A 14,471-nucleotide genomic window follows, 5' to 3' on the forward strand; every position below is an offset into this window, starting at 1 on the left:
TTTATGACTTTATTCCCGTAATATTATGATTTTCATCTGGTAATATCCCTTTATTTACTTAATATTACGAATTTACAACGTTATCTCTTTATTATCGTAATGCAATGACTTTATTCTCAGAATTCTATCAATTTTTCTCATTATATTACAACCTGTCAAAAACAATAAAAATGTTTCGTCTGGCTCTAATACTTCATAATTTCGAGCATCGAATGTGCAATAAATAAATAAATATACTTTAAATAGTTTTGCAATGTGCTGAATGCAGGTTTGTGGTTTTAGCAGTTGCGTTAATAGTCCAGCAGAGGGAGACAAAGAGACAAGAGGCGACGCCCACTACTGTTGTCTAGCAACAAACGTCATCGGGCCTTATCCAGGAAGTAAAAAAACATCAACAATCCTTCCAGGTTGGGCGAAGTATCGGGTAGCCTTTAGCTGGGTGGCCTTTCAGGAGCCTGCGTTTCTCCTAAGCTCTGTTTTATTTTTTCGCATTTTTAAGCGAGAGCTCCTTTGTAGCCCAGACATGTCGTTGTTCGGCAAGATATTTGGAGGAGGAGGAAAAGGGGGAAAGGGACCGAGTCCACAGGAGGCGATCCAGAAACTCCGTGAAACGGAGGAGATGCTAACGAAGAAACAGGAATTTTTAGAGAAAAAAATCGAACAGGAGCTGCAGATTGCCAAGAAAAACGGCACAAAAAACAAAAGAGGTGAGAAATAAAGTGGGTCTGTTTCCCCTAGTGTCTTATCTTCGGTGGTCAGAGGTCAGGTCAGCCACCAACCAACCAAACGTTAGCCAGCGCATTAGCATGATGGGCTAACTTTCCGAGCTGTTGGCAGGCTCCATCCTCTATGGGCGACACCCAGGAAAGCTGCTTAAATCACACACTTATAAATATATATTTTTACTCATTTTAATTCCAAGTAAATTATTTTTGGCACATTAACGTCTGTTTAACGTGTTTCTCAGCATTTATCTAGCATGATCTTTGCGATGATCTGATGATTGGATACTTAGAAGCCGGAAGAAATAATTAAAGGTCCTCCTTTACTGATTGATTGCCAAGATAGCAACACAAAGTGTGAGGATAAAGGTTAGGAGCTGTCAGAGAGGTGGGCGTGTTTCCACCTGAGTCTAATGCTAAAGGCTCTTTAATTTTCACTAAGCTTAATCCTACAAAAATCTGACAGATTTGTTATAAATTAGTAGTAATGTTTGTGTCATTATGTACCATATTTTCATATCTTCTAAGATGAAAAATCAGTAAAACAAATTAGAAGTGCAACGATAAGACTTTTTTGTGGGTGATCAGACGATCCCATTCCTGTTTATATGTTTCTGACCTGAATCTTTATTCCAAGAAGTTCCTTCTTAGTTTTAAATGCTTTTATCAGACTGGATAGCAAATATGCTCCTTTTAGCATTTAAAGTTAATCTAGAGAAAACATCTTTCTGATCAATTGGTTCTGAATTTGAACTGAACTGAATAAAATTCTATATATATATATATATATATATATATATATATATATATATATATATATATATATATAATAGAGCTGAAACGATTAATTTGATTCATTGACATATCCATCCATCCAGCAGGGTGGATGCAGGGTCGTGGGGGGTGCTGTTTCTATCTCCAGCTGTCTACTGGCGAGAGGTCGCCAGACCATAGCAGGGCAACATTGATCTGATGATTAAATGAGTGACGATTATCTCAATAATCGTCACTAATTTAGTAATCGATTAATCGTTAACTGGAGTTTAGAGACTCTAAAACATGCCTTTAGCTGGCAGAGTAACATACTTGGAGCAGTAATTGTATCAAAATTGTAAAAAAAATATATATATATATATATGAACATTTTGCATTTAGGATAAAAAAAGAGTAATTTGATAGTCAATATGCTCAATCCACAACAACTAAAGTGTAAAAGTTTAGTTACACCTGCTTTAATTTGGTAAAAAATGTGCTTTGTGGAACCTTTGAATATCCGATTATTATTATTAGAAAAAATTATCTGCAGATTAATGGATCTGTAAAGTAATCGTTTGTTGCAGCCCTAAAAAAAAATAAAAAAAATAAAAATATATATCATGACACCTGACCTGACAGTGGAAAGAGCTATAGCATTGGAGGGTTTGTAGTGAATGAAGTGGAAATGCGCTGTGTCAGCATTACGTTCAGCGTTTGGCCTCCATGTTAATTATTTGCGGCTCCAACTTAACAATGGTTGACACACTGACTCAGCCCAGGGTGACGTATGAATGTCATAATGGTGCTCTGTGTGTTTGACTTATGTGGCTGAGAACATAATATTCTCCAGTTTGTCTTTTTTTTTTTTTTTTCTTTTTTTTTTACAACACCTTGCTCATCTTAGTAACAGCCATCTTTGTAAGATCCAGAGTCATCCAGGTTAGGTTAATCCTAAGAGTTTGGGTCTGAAGGTAACTTGTAGAGCTTGGCCTCCAGGATGGGCTGGGGTGAGATTCTTATGACAGTGTTGAAGGAAAACACCACAGCTCTGCTGTATTTACCCAACAAATTAAAACAAAAATGATGACATGAAGTCCATTACATTGGTTTTAAAACCTGCACTGTAGCAAAAATCTTAATTGCGTAACAGATATGGCTTTCTTGTTGCCTAGTGTACTTTGAAAATTGTTATTTATCATTAAAAACGGAGTAAGTTGCTATCCTTTAGCTTTCACGCCAAGACTGTAATTGGATATATATTGCAAAATGGTCACTTTTTTTTACTTCTCTTTATAAATAGGGATATTTCAGCCCGTTGATCACCGGTGTGCAGTAACAGATGCAGGAAGGGAGAAAAGATACATAAGCATCTTCCCACAGTCAGACTCTTAAAAAATATTTTAACACATAATTCTAAGAAATGGGCCTAATCAGGTTATAGGTTTAAGACATCCCAAGTAGAACAACGATGTTTGATGTATGAAGCATCTAATGATGTCATCATCCTGATGAGCTCTGGTGTTGTTGACTCACCTGATCATTAGAAATCCACCAAAATCAGAGTAAATACCAGAACATCTCTCACCCTGTGCACTAAACTAAAATCAGCACACAATTCTATTTAATTGATCATTACAAATTATTGATAAAAAAAGACAGTATGTGAGGTGGAGAAGCACAGAAAACCAGGGGTTGTGTGAAACGGTCACTGGGGCTCAATCCACCATCTTGAAAATGTAGAGAGAGGCCATGGCAGTGAGGAAGACTTCCTAAATTAACAACAGGATCTACAAAGAAGTAATGGATGCATCCATTAGTAGATGTGCTTTCTCCTGAATGAAGATCCTATAACTTTAGGGAGATATTGAGTGAATTACTGCTGCAAGCAAAGAACACTTTTTGTAAATTTGTACATTTTTCAGAGGTATTTTACTGTTTTCTCAGATTAGCCTTTTTTTTCTTCTTTTTTTAACTTTTTAAAATTTAATTGGTCAATTAAATTTATGAATTTCTTTTGTTTCACGTTATATTTCACAGACCACATTCTGTCTACTTCTGGGGGCGGGCTTTTCGCAGGGTTGAGGCGCAGAGATGCATTTCTATTGGTCAGCATGAATGTTGGCGACAACATTAATAGTGAAGAGAATGTGAACCGCGAAATGCAATTTAAAAAGTCAAAATCTTTATAAAATCTGGAAAAAAAGAAGAAAAATTGAAGAAATAAAGTTATAAAATTGAAAAAATAAAATCTAAGAAAATAGCAAAGTTACTCTCTAAACCTTGTATTAGTTATAACAAAGTTCAAAGTTTTATTTATGAATTTTATTTTATTTCCATGTAAAAAAAAAAAAGTTTCATTTCTTGCAACAATATTCAAACAAAATTTCCTCCATATAGAAAATGCACCAGTGAAAATAGAAAAACCTAAAGAAATAATCATTTGGCACCATGTTGAAAAATATTTAATAATATTTGTTTGTCTATTTGTTGGAGGAAATAGATCATTGTCTTCTCTTAAAATGGTGCTTTTCAAAGAAGAAGACTAAAAGAGAGGTTTCCCTGCCCTTATTTTCATGACAAAAATACTTTGCCTGCATTTTAAAGGTGAGCTTATATCATGTTGGTTAGATTTGACTTCAGGTAGGCAGTTATTGTTTTTTATATTTTTTTTATTATTAATAACCAAGCTTATATGATGTACAACGAGTAAAACTAACAGAAAATAAGAAGGAATATATAATAGAAAATAATGACTACTTGTCAGTTTTTTATAAAACAACAAAACCACAAATAAAAAAATATAAATGTAACTGTTTTACAATTCTGAGATTTATGAATTTATATTTTTTATGTAATCCAATAACTTTGCTCCCTCTAGGGTATGAATGTGGAGAAAGGAAGGCCTAATTCCTCAAAAAGGGAAACACAGGAAGGCGTTATATCCAAGGAAATTATAAATAAGACAGGAAATATATCTGCAATCAGAGGAAATTAATGAAAAATTTAAAAGGAAGTAGAGGTGTTAAACTAAAATAATCCTTTAAGTTTGCTGTTTATAGCAGCTGCTTTCTTACAGATCCTTATCAGTGGTGGCAAGATTTTTTTAAGGTGTATTTTGTTTTATATTCCAAAATATTTAAGAAGCAATTGTTTCATTTCAAGTATTTGATTAATCAGATGCATAACTGTTTCATTAAATGTCTTATTTAAGTTATAAAAGCAAAACTCCACTGGGGATGAATAATTCCCAACAAAAGGTAATAATTTGCAAATGAACCTTCATCCTGATGCCTCATCCTCTTCTTTTTTTGCTCCCAGCCGCCCTGCAGGCTTTGAAAAGAAAGAAGAGGTACGAGAAACAGCTGGCCCAGATCGATGGCACCCTGTCCACCATCGAGTTCCAGAGGGAGGCACTGGAAAACGCCAACACCAACACGGAGGTGCTGAAGAACATGGGCTTTGCTGCCAAGGCCATGAAGTCTGCCCATGAAAATATGTGAGTAAAAACCTCAACATCATAAAATGACTTTAATCCTGTTGAGTTTTGCTCTTTTTTTATATTCGTTTAAATAATTTTCTCCTCTTGTCATCGTTTCAGGGACATTGACAAAGTGGACGACCTCATGCAAGACATTACGGAGCAGCAGGAGCTGGCTCAGGAAATCTCTGACGCCATTTCTAAACCCGTTGGCTTTGGAGAAGAGTTTGATGAGGTGAGTCCAACCCTGGAAAGATGTGAGCCGTTAAACCAAGTCAGTTAATCTGGTAAAGCAGAACTCTTGGTCAGCTTTTTGCTTCGGGTTGAGCTCAACCTCCTTTCTTAAAACTGTTACAGTTTGACTTTTAATCTAAATGTCTTCATTCAGAGTAATTCCACATAGCCAACCGTATTCCGTCCACAGGGCGGCCCTAAGAAAATCCTCTTAAAATTTTAGTCTGACCAAAAGAATCCTGATTTAGTTCTGATTCAGATTTCCCTCTTTCACAATCAGGTTTAGCCACCAACACATGAGATCCTTCCCAGTTTTTTCATCTCTATCTTAGCCGTGTGTAGAGTTGGTTTTAATCTTTGTTGTTGATCCGTCTCTCTGTAAGGATGAGCTGCTGGCAGAGCTGGATGAGCTGGAACAAGAGGAGCTGGACAAAAACCTGCTGGAGATCGGAGGACCAGAGAACGTCCCCCTCCCCAACGTGCCTTCTACTTCATTACCTTCCAGACCTGGTGAGTTTGCTTTTCCACAACGGAGTATTAGGGCCAGGCTAGAGATTTTTAATTTTTATTTTATTTTATTTCGAGAATAAAGTTATAGATTTACCAGAATGAAGTCATCATACCACAACCTGTCTCAGAAAGAAAGCTTTGAACTTCCGATCTGTCGGCTGACAAGCGCCACTTTGACATTCTGCCCAATTTGATGCTGGTGTGCTAAAAGATTTCCTTATTTTTCAAACCTCTGGCAAAGTATAACTTCACATGATGCTGGACATTCCTCATTTTAGGGAAGAAAGTGCTTCTAGTTGTCATAAAACTCAACTTTATTCTTGTAATGTTACAACTTTATTCTCTGAATTTTCTGACTATTCTCATAATGTTACGACTTTATTCTCGTAATGTTACGACTTTATTCTCGTAATGTTACCACTTTATTCTCGTAATGTTACCACTTTATTCTCGTAATGTTACCACTTTATTCTCGTAATCTTACCACTTTAATCTTGTTACGTTTTTAATCTTGTAATGTTAAGACTTTATTCTAGTAATGTAAAAACCTTAATTCTCGTAATTTTACGACTTTATTCTCGTAATGTTACGACCTCATTCTCTTAATTTTCTGACTATTCTTGTAATATTAAGACTTTATTCCTGTAATGTTAAAACCTTAATTCTCGTAATGTTACGACTTTATTCTCAATATGTTTCGACTTCATTCTCTTTATTTTCTGACTATTCTTGTAAGATTGCGACTTTATTATTGTAATGTTACGAGTTTATTCTCGTAACGTTAAAACCTTAATTCTCATAATGTTACGACTTTATTCTCGTTATGTTATGACTTCATTCTCTTAATTTTCTGACTATTCTTGTAATATTACGACCTTATTCTCGTAATGTTACGACTTTATTCTTGTAATGTTAAAACCTTAATTCTTGTAATGTTACGACCTTAATTCTCCTAATTTTATGACTTTATTCTCGTAATTTTAGGAATTAATTCTCGTAATGTTACGACTTTATTCTCGTAATGTTTCAACTTTATTCTCGAAATTAAAAAAAATTATAGCCTGGCCCTACTACAGTGTCGCATTTTTCGCATTTTGTTTATTTTTCATTTTTTTGGAAGGTTCATTTTTTTTGGAAGGTTACAGCATTTCTCTGGTTTTGAACCCAAATGAGAAAATTGTGCCACTTTAAAGGACTAATAATCTAACCTTTCTCAACTTGTATTTATTTCTACTTGCACTGAGTCGTATTTTAAGGAACTGCCCTAGATTTAACCTCTGGGTGTTATTGTTGAGGGGGGAGGGGTGTGTATGCCATGATATGTATATATTTTTTCTTTCTCTTTTGGTGTGTTCCATTAAAATCCCCATAAAGTTGCAAACAGAGCTAATTTTCGCCTCCTGACTCTTATGTCTTTTTTAAAATTTCTTTTCACCTACTAGCCAAGAAAGAAGAAGACGAGGACGACATGGAGGACCTGCAGCGCTGGGCGGAGGCCATGTAAACGCAGCATCCCTTCACATCACACCTGCATCTGAGCGAGGAAAGAGGAAGGAGCAACATATGGAATGAACTGATTGGATGTTGAGTGTTTCTTTTTTGTGTGTCTGAGGAGAGCTGACATTGTGTAACACTACAAAATAGGAAACAATGCTGTACTTTTTTTTCCTCCCTTCTTATTTTCTTCTGTTATCACCCCCAAAAAATGGAACTTTGAGACCCATTGCCTCTTATTGCTAACTTATGAGGGTCTCAGAGTCACCTAGACATTTTTTATCCTTGATTTTTAAACCAACCCATCAATGGTCCCCAAAGCAGGCAGGATCATTTCAATAGAAGTAGCGTTTGTTTCAAGCGACGTGCTGCAGAGATCTGATGATGTTTAGAACATCAGAATTTTCACTAAAGCTAAATCCTTATGGTTCTTGCTCCAAAATATGTATTTGTCTTGTTGATTACCTAAATGTTTTTGTTGTTTTTTTTTTTTCCTTAATTCCTTTATTTACCTTTATTTGTTTCCTAATTGCTCTTTAACCAGAAGCATGCAGAGGGTGAGGATTCTGCAGATTCTGCGTGTGTTTGCAAAAAGCATAACCTCATATTTTGTGTGAAGCTGCAGGGCTCTGACCTTTCTCTTTACCTCCTGTCATTCGTTTTAGCCTCAGAAGGCATCCTCACCAGTGATTCTTGTTATTTGGTGTAAATATCTCAACTGTATCTCTTTTTCATATGAAGTTTTCGAGAGGTTCGGGCTGAATTCGTGCAAAGCATGCAGACATGGGAAGTCACAATACAGATCACTCCGCACGGCTTTTGAAGGGAGAAGCTTAACCCAACAACTCTCATCCTACTCTCTCTGTCCTTATAAGGGTTTTGTTTCAGATTGTATATTGTTAAAAATAATAATAGTTATAATAAACTTTTGTCACAACTTATGAGTTGCATCCAGATGGAAATGGGGATTTCAGATTTCCTATCTGCAATCCACAACAGCTGCAGTTTGGAGACGAAAGGATTCATTTTTGAAGTCACATGTTTTTTTTTTGTTTTTTTTTCATTAAATAGAAAAGAAAATTCAAGGAGAGATGGAGAAAGCATGTCTGCATTTCTATGTTTTATTTATCCAGATGAGAATATTATTTGCAGAATCATTAAAAGTTTACAGATCCTTTACTGTTGTGGAAGCTTTATCTTTATCAAGTGTTTATTGACACTTTTTTATTCTTATTCTCCATCTTTGCAGATGGAGATTATGGCTGTAAATGAGGACCATTAAACAGTTAATAACCCAATGATTTTGAATATACAGATCACTTAAAGCTCTTTACATTTTAAGTCACATTAATTCACCCTTCAATAACAATGAATATTTTTTGTGTGCAACCAGTGAATGTACAATCAACATCTTAATACTAAATACTTGGTGTAGATTAAATCTCTTCCTGTATCAATCAGTCGTTAATATCATTGATAACTGTTTTTTTTTTCTTTTTCAAATGATTTTTTCAAGCTTTTCAAACCAACCTTTGCAGAAAAGTAACATTGGGGCCTTTTTACCCATAACATTATATGGTTTTGTCACCACATTTGAATCACAAGTAGGTCGATTTAATCGATTTTGAATCGATTCCTTTACATTTTTGCAAAATCAATGTCTAGGGAATGAGATCGATTATTTTTATAGTGATGCGCGTGACGGTCACATTCAAATGAGCAGGAAAGATGCAGTCAAGATGACTTCAAGCCAGACAGCTATATATATAGCCAATAGGTTGACTGAAGACATTATCAAATGGGGTCTGACCAGCAAACACCCTGTATAATTGTTACAGACATCGCTGCCAATATGGTTTGTGCAGTGGAGATAATGCAGCTCATGCATGTCTGCTGTGTCCCCGATGTGTCAGGTCTGCTTGCTCGTGTGATGCTTCACTTTTCACAAACAAGTTTGCATTTTTGAGACATTTTTATTCACATCTCAAGTTTAAACTGTCCGATTTACAAGTTTGCACTTTGTGTTTGATATGACAGGAAAAAATAAAATACATGAGTATTTTGAAACAGTTGAACCACTTTCATTGTTGTAAAAACAGATCGAATCGCAATTAATCGATTTAGAACTGAATGAATCAAAATCGAGTTGATTCAGGACTTTGGCGAAAATACCCAGCCCTAATCACAAGTAGGTCTGGACTTTGATTAAATCACTAAACTAGTCTTGCCGGTTTGCTTTGATCACTTCCTCCAGCATTGTAAACCAGTTTGATACATGTGCTGCTAGCAAAAAATAAGAGCTGAATTCCAAAAATACCATTCAGGTTTGTCTCTTTTTTTTTTTTTTTTTTTTTGGGTTTGTTTTAGTCTGTAAATTTTCGGCAGAAATAAAGTTTTTTCCAACATGAAGCAACCACAGTTTAGCTCAGTGTGTTTATATTGGTCCTGCAAAGACCAGTATAAGATCACAGTGGATAAGTGCAGGAAAAGATCTGGAATAAAAAAAATACTGGTTAAAATTATTAAAAATCGGCTATTTTCAGGTATAAATACTAAAATTCACAATGGGTATATAAATAGGCTTTGAATATGACAACCTGCAAAAATTGAGGAATGGATGGACAAATGCAGAGCTTTTAATTAAAGGAATGGTTAATACAGTCTAGAAAAGCCAATATTTTCCATCTGTAAATTGATATGTCATCCTGCCCTTAAATCCCGTTGAGTTTATTTATTTTAAGGAAAAAAAAAAACATGCCACAGCAGAGCATAGACCTTGAAACAATCAAATCCCATGTTTCTAGGGTTCCTGTGCAACGTTTTGATCTTGAACGCTCCCCATCCCCAAGGTTTTTGTCGTGACGTCAGGGTTTGGCGACTTCACGCATGCGCGTAGTTGACCAGCGCTGATGCAAGAAATATCTTGGCGCAGACGTGTGGTAGTGATCGTAGAAGAAGAACCGTTGACTGAATTTTCTTCTATTTCAAGCCGCAAACATGTCAGGAGACGAGGTAAGAAATTCCGGGCTGTTCGGCGTTTTATCCGTGTCGGAGTGGTACCGCCTGGGCAGTTGGATGGATGATTTCTCGGTCCCTAATGATGACTTTGGGCCTTGGGAGTGCAGCTCCCCTCCCTGTCCGTGGCAGCTCTCACATGGCTGTTTCTACCGGGCTAACAGCGGCCCGACCAACCACACACACTGTTAATATTTATTAAAAATAAATTAAGTGGGCAGCTGAACCGAGGTTTATCGCACCGTGGAGATGATTATTATATACTGTAGCTTGTAATTCCGTCTTGTCTTCATAATTGGATTCTTCAAACCAAACCGTTATTGTTAGCTAAGCAGAAACGGCGATGCTAACGGCTTATTTCGATCAACTATACAAATGTAGCTTATTAAGCAATCACTGTATTATTAATACTAATATCATCCTTTGAAAATGTTTCATTCATAAAGCTAAATTCCTTAAAATTAATGTATTTCATAATAGGTTACTGTTGTATCTCATAGCTTAGTGTATGCTAACTGAAGTATATGATATAAAAGCTAAGCTCCAGCCTTGTATTTATTTCAGATTAATTTTAATATATATTTCCTTTGTGATGGTATATATGATTGCATCCTTTATACACTTTAATATTTGTTTTATGCCCTTTTGTTAGTAAATTAACCAAATGTTGCTTTTCTAGCTGTTTTCTGAATGAAATAACAAAACAAATGCAGCTTGTTTTCATGTCTGACGGCAATCTAATATTTTTAAAATAAAACCTTTATTGATGCCAGTACTGTGATGCACTTAAAAAATAAAAAATCACATAATTGAATTTGTTTTTAGAAAGTTTTTTCAGAGGAAAAAAAAATTGAAAACTGCAGTGCATCCAAGGATTCTTCCATCCTTCTGTCTCAATAATTGTCCTGCCATTTTCCATCCATCCATCCATCCATCTGGGTCCACTCATTCACTTGTTACTCTGTTGGAACATTCATCCATTCAACTCCCACATAAATCCTCCCACCTGCCAGTAGACTCTCAGTTTATCTCTTATTCCACAAACTGTCCCAACTTCCTCCTTTTACTCCGCTTCCTGCCTTGTGTTTTTTGCTGTTTCAGTAATTCAAGACTGATCCTATCAGAAAAATCTGCCTTTTATTAATACTTTAAGGGTCAAAAGAACTTTCAATAAAATTAAAGTCTGGAGTATTCAGGAAATTGAAATCAAAAATATATAACCTACCAAGCTTGAACTTTCTTTGAAATCTTTTTTGAATTTATTTTTTGGTTTCCTGTCTCTTTTTAGATGATTTTCGATCCCAACATGACTAAGAAGAAGAAAAAGAAGAAGAAGCCCTTCATGCTGGATGAGGAAGGAGGTGAGGGGGTAGGAGGAGAAGAAGCAAAAGAGGTGGAAGCCAAGGAGGCAGAGCCAGAGATTGGAGAAGACAAGGAGGTGGATTTCGATGAAGATGAAGGCAGAAAAAAGGGTGAGACCGAGAGTCGTTTAACGTTTCCCTTGGTTTTATTTTTATTGCACGTGTGGCTGGATTTTTTACTGTTTGTTTGTCTTTGTAGAACTGTCCGATGATTTGAATGATCTCAACTTCTTCAACCAAAAGAAAAAGAAGAAGAAGAAACCAAAAGTTTTTGGGAATGATGTAGAAGAAGGATTAAAGGTCAGTCATCAATAAACTCCTTTTTCACTTCTGTCTGCACAATTATTCCATTTATTTTTTCCTTTGCACTCCTGCTAAATGACTCTAATCACACCAGGAACTGAAAATCGAGGGAGAGCCCACCGAGGAGCTCGAGGAGGACAGCCTAGATTTGAAGCTCCCTAAGAAGAAGAAGTCAAAGAAAGTCGACTTTGATGAGGGAGAGTCCTTGGAAAAAGATGATGGTACAAATCCTAAAGACCTTCCTTAAGTAGTAAAAGCAGGCGGCCTTTTGTTACAAGGTTTTTATACTATGTTTGCAGCTCAGGAGGATGATGAGGGTAAGAACAACGATGGGATTTCATTCATTTCCCCTACTGGACCAGCGTGGGCAGGCACGGAAAGAGACTACACGTATGATGAGGTAGGACCGAGCAGAAAATAACAGAGCCTAGTACTGTAGTTGCACTGTGGTTTTTAAGATTATCTCAAGGCCAAGCAGCGGAAGTTCATACTGCCTTTTCTAGAATCTGATTCAGTCCAGATAAAACTGCTACATTCTAACACTGCCATCATATAGCCAGTGTGATTTCATTGTCGGATATATTTGATAATTTAATGCAGGTGATTGCACCAGTCCCTCCCTTCCTAGAAAATATGTTCTAACAGTGATTAGTGAGAAGAAATCTCCAGTAAAGCCAGGCTCAGTATTAATGACTGTCTGCTGCAGTCACCAAGGAAAACCAAACAAGACGTGGTTTGAGACGTTTGCGTAGTGATGAATTTCAAATAGTTTTTTGTGTGTAGCATTATCTCACTGTAGGAAAAGGTAATTTCTACGTGAAAAACACCACATGAGCAAACAACATCTGCTTTATCAAGCTCTTTATTGGAAGGAAAGCTTAAAACTGAAGTGCTAAATTAGGGGTGATTTAATGGAATAGTAGTGTGTGTATATGAAATTAATTACTTCTCTTTCAGCACTGCTTATAATTGAGGCACCTTTAAACACTAAAGCACATGACTAGACAGGAAAAAAACAAACTTGATAGCTGCTGTAGTTTTTTTTTTTTTTTTTTTTCCTACTCTTTCCAACAATAAAAAAAAAGTAGGAAAAGAGGCTCTGAGCCAAAGAAATATTCTATTTGGCGGTGAAACAAGGAGATTACACATAGCCAATGTCAGCATTATGACCAATTCTTGTGATATTTGTGGAGGATATTATCAGCTTATGTTGTTTTCATCACAGCTCCTAAACAGAGTTTTCAACATCATGAGGGAAAAAAATCCAGACATGGTGGCTGGAGAGAAGAGGAAATTTGTAATGAAGCCCCCTCAGGTGGTCCGAGTGGGAACCAAGAAAACGTCCTTTGTCAACTTCACAGATATCTGCAAACTGTGAGTCATGACAACCGGCCTTGGTATATTCTGCCCATGACCCTCGTTCAGGAAAATCACCCCCTGTTCCTCTTTGTTCCTCACAGGTTGCATCGTCAGCCTAAACATCTTCTCGCTTTTCTGCTGGCTGAGCTGGGAACCAGGTAGAACATTTTTTTTTTTTTGTTGTTGTTGTAAATCTGAATACACCTTTGCCAGTGTGTGCATTTCATTGATTGTTCCTTTTTTTGTCTCTTATTACAGCGGCTCTATAGATGGAAATAACCAGCTTGTGATCAAAGGCAGATTTCAACAGAAACAGATAGAAAACGTGTTGAGAAGATATATCAGTAAGTTGGAAAGACTTATATTCACTTTTTGCCCTACTAGGAGTTCATATTTATAAATGTGAACCAGAAGGATTGAATTTAATGTATAAATGCTGTCTGAGCTCAGATTAGCTGAAGAAAGTATAAAATATTAAACCTGTAGTGAAAAATAATCCAAATAATTTATCAAAATAGGGGGTTGTATGTAAAAGTGTGGAAGGAGTGGGCTCTAATAGAGCAAGGTTTGATTCATTTTAAAATGTCCTTTGATTCTGTTCCTAACAACATATTTAGAAAATAAAGTTGAACATTTAAAAGCAGAAGGAGCAGCAGTACTTGGTAAATACCCTGAACAGTATTCCGGTCCTTCCAGTATTTTCAAACTTTTACCTGTTTAAGCTCAAATTTGCAAATGAACATGTTGGGCATTGGATTGTGGGTATTGTAGTCGTAAGATTGTCTTGCCACATGCGTTTGTTTTCCAGGTTATTTTTTCCAGACTGCCCTAAGGTTGTTTTTTCTTTTTCTCCTTCTTTCCTGCAGAGGAATACGTGACGTGTCACACCTGCCGCTCCCCAGAGACCATCCTGCAGAAGGACACTCGTCTTTACTTTCTGCAGTGTGAGACGTGCCACTCCCGCTGCTCTGTCGCTAGCATCAAGACTGGCTTCCAGGCTGTGACGGGCAAGAGAGCGCAGCTCCGCGCCAAAGCCAACTAAAGGCCAAGAAACCTGGCCCTCGCCCCATCCCTCTCCCTATGACCTCCTTTTCCCAGAAGCTGGGGTCCAGACGGCCTTGATGATTTGCATAAAGAACTCTCTGAATCGAACTGTGGGAGTTTGGCTGTTTAGTTTTCATTGCCTGTACAGGCAGGAGGGGAGGGAGAGATTATACAAAAGCAACAGATAGGTTCAGG

At 36.6% G+C, this 14,471-nt stretch overlaps 2 protein-coding genes across 2 annotated transcripts; both read left to right on the forward strand.

The window, feature by feature from the left end:
• Window positions 1-369: 369 nt before the first annotated feature.
• LOC107086700 (charged multivesicular body protein 4b) lies at window positions 370-9,241 on the forward strand. The gene is made up of 5 exons (XM_015377813.1): window positions 370-707; window positions 4,797-4,974; window positions 5,077-5,191; window positions 5,574-5,700; window positions 7,143-9,241. Exons 1-5 carry the CDS (start codon window positions 524-526, stop codon window positions 7,202-7,204), a joined length of 666 nt encoding a protein of 221 aa, XP_015233299.1. The 5' UTR covers window positions 370-523; the 3' UTR covers window positions 7,205-9,241.
• A 950-nt stretch (window positions 9,242-10,191) lies between these two features.
• eif2s2 (eukaryotic translation initiation factor 2 subunit beta) lies at window positions 10,192-14,363 on the forward strand. Its single transcript, XM_015377812.1, has 9 exons — window positions 10,192-10,206; window positions 11,498-11,681; window positions 11,770-11,870; window positions 11,968-12,094; window positions 12,173-12,273; window positions 13,099-13,247; window positions 13,334-13,390; window positions 13,491-13,576; window positions 14,099-14,363. Exons 1-9 carry the CDS (start codon window positions 10,192-10,194, stop codon window positions 14,272-14,274), a joined length of 996 nt encoding a protein of 331 aa, XP_015233298.1. The 3' UTR covers window positions 14,275-14,363.
• Window positions 14,364-14,471: the final 108 nt, after the last annotated feature.

This window comes from Cyprinodon variegatus, unplaced genomic scaffold (genome assembly GCF_000732505.1).
Source record: "Cyprinodon variegatus isolate N-32 unplaced genomic scaffold, C_variegatus-1.0 Scaffold158, whole genome shotgun sequence".
Classification (NCBI taxonomy): domain Eukaryota; kingdom Metazoa; phylum Chordata; class Actinopteri; order Cyprinodontiformes; family Cyprinodontidae; genus Cyprinodon; species Cyprinodon variegatus.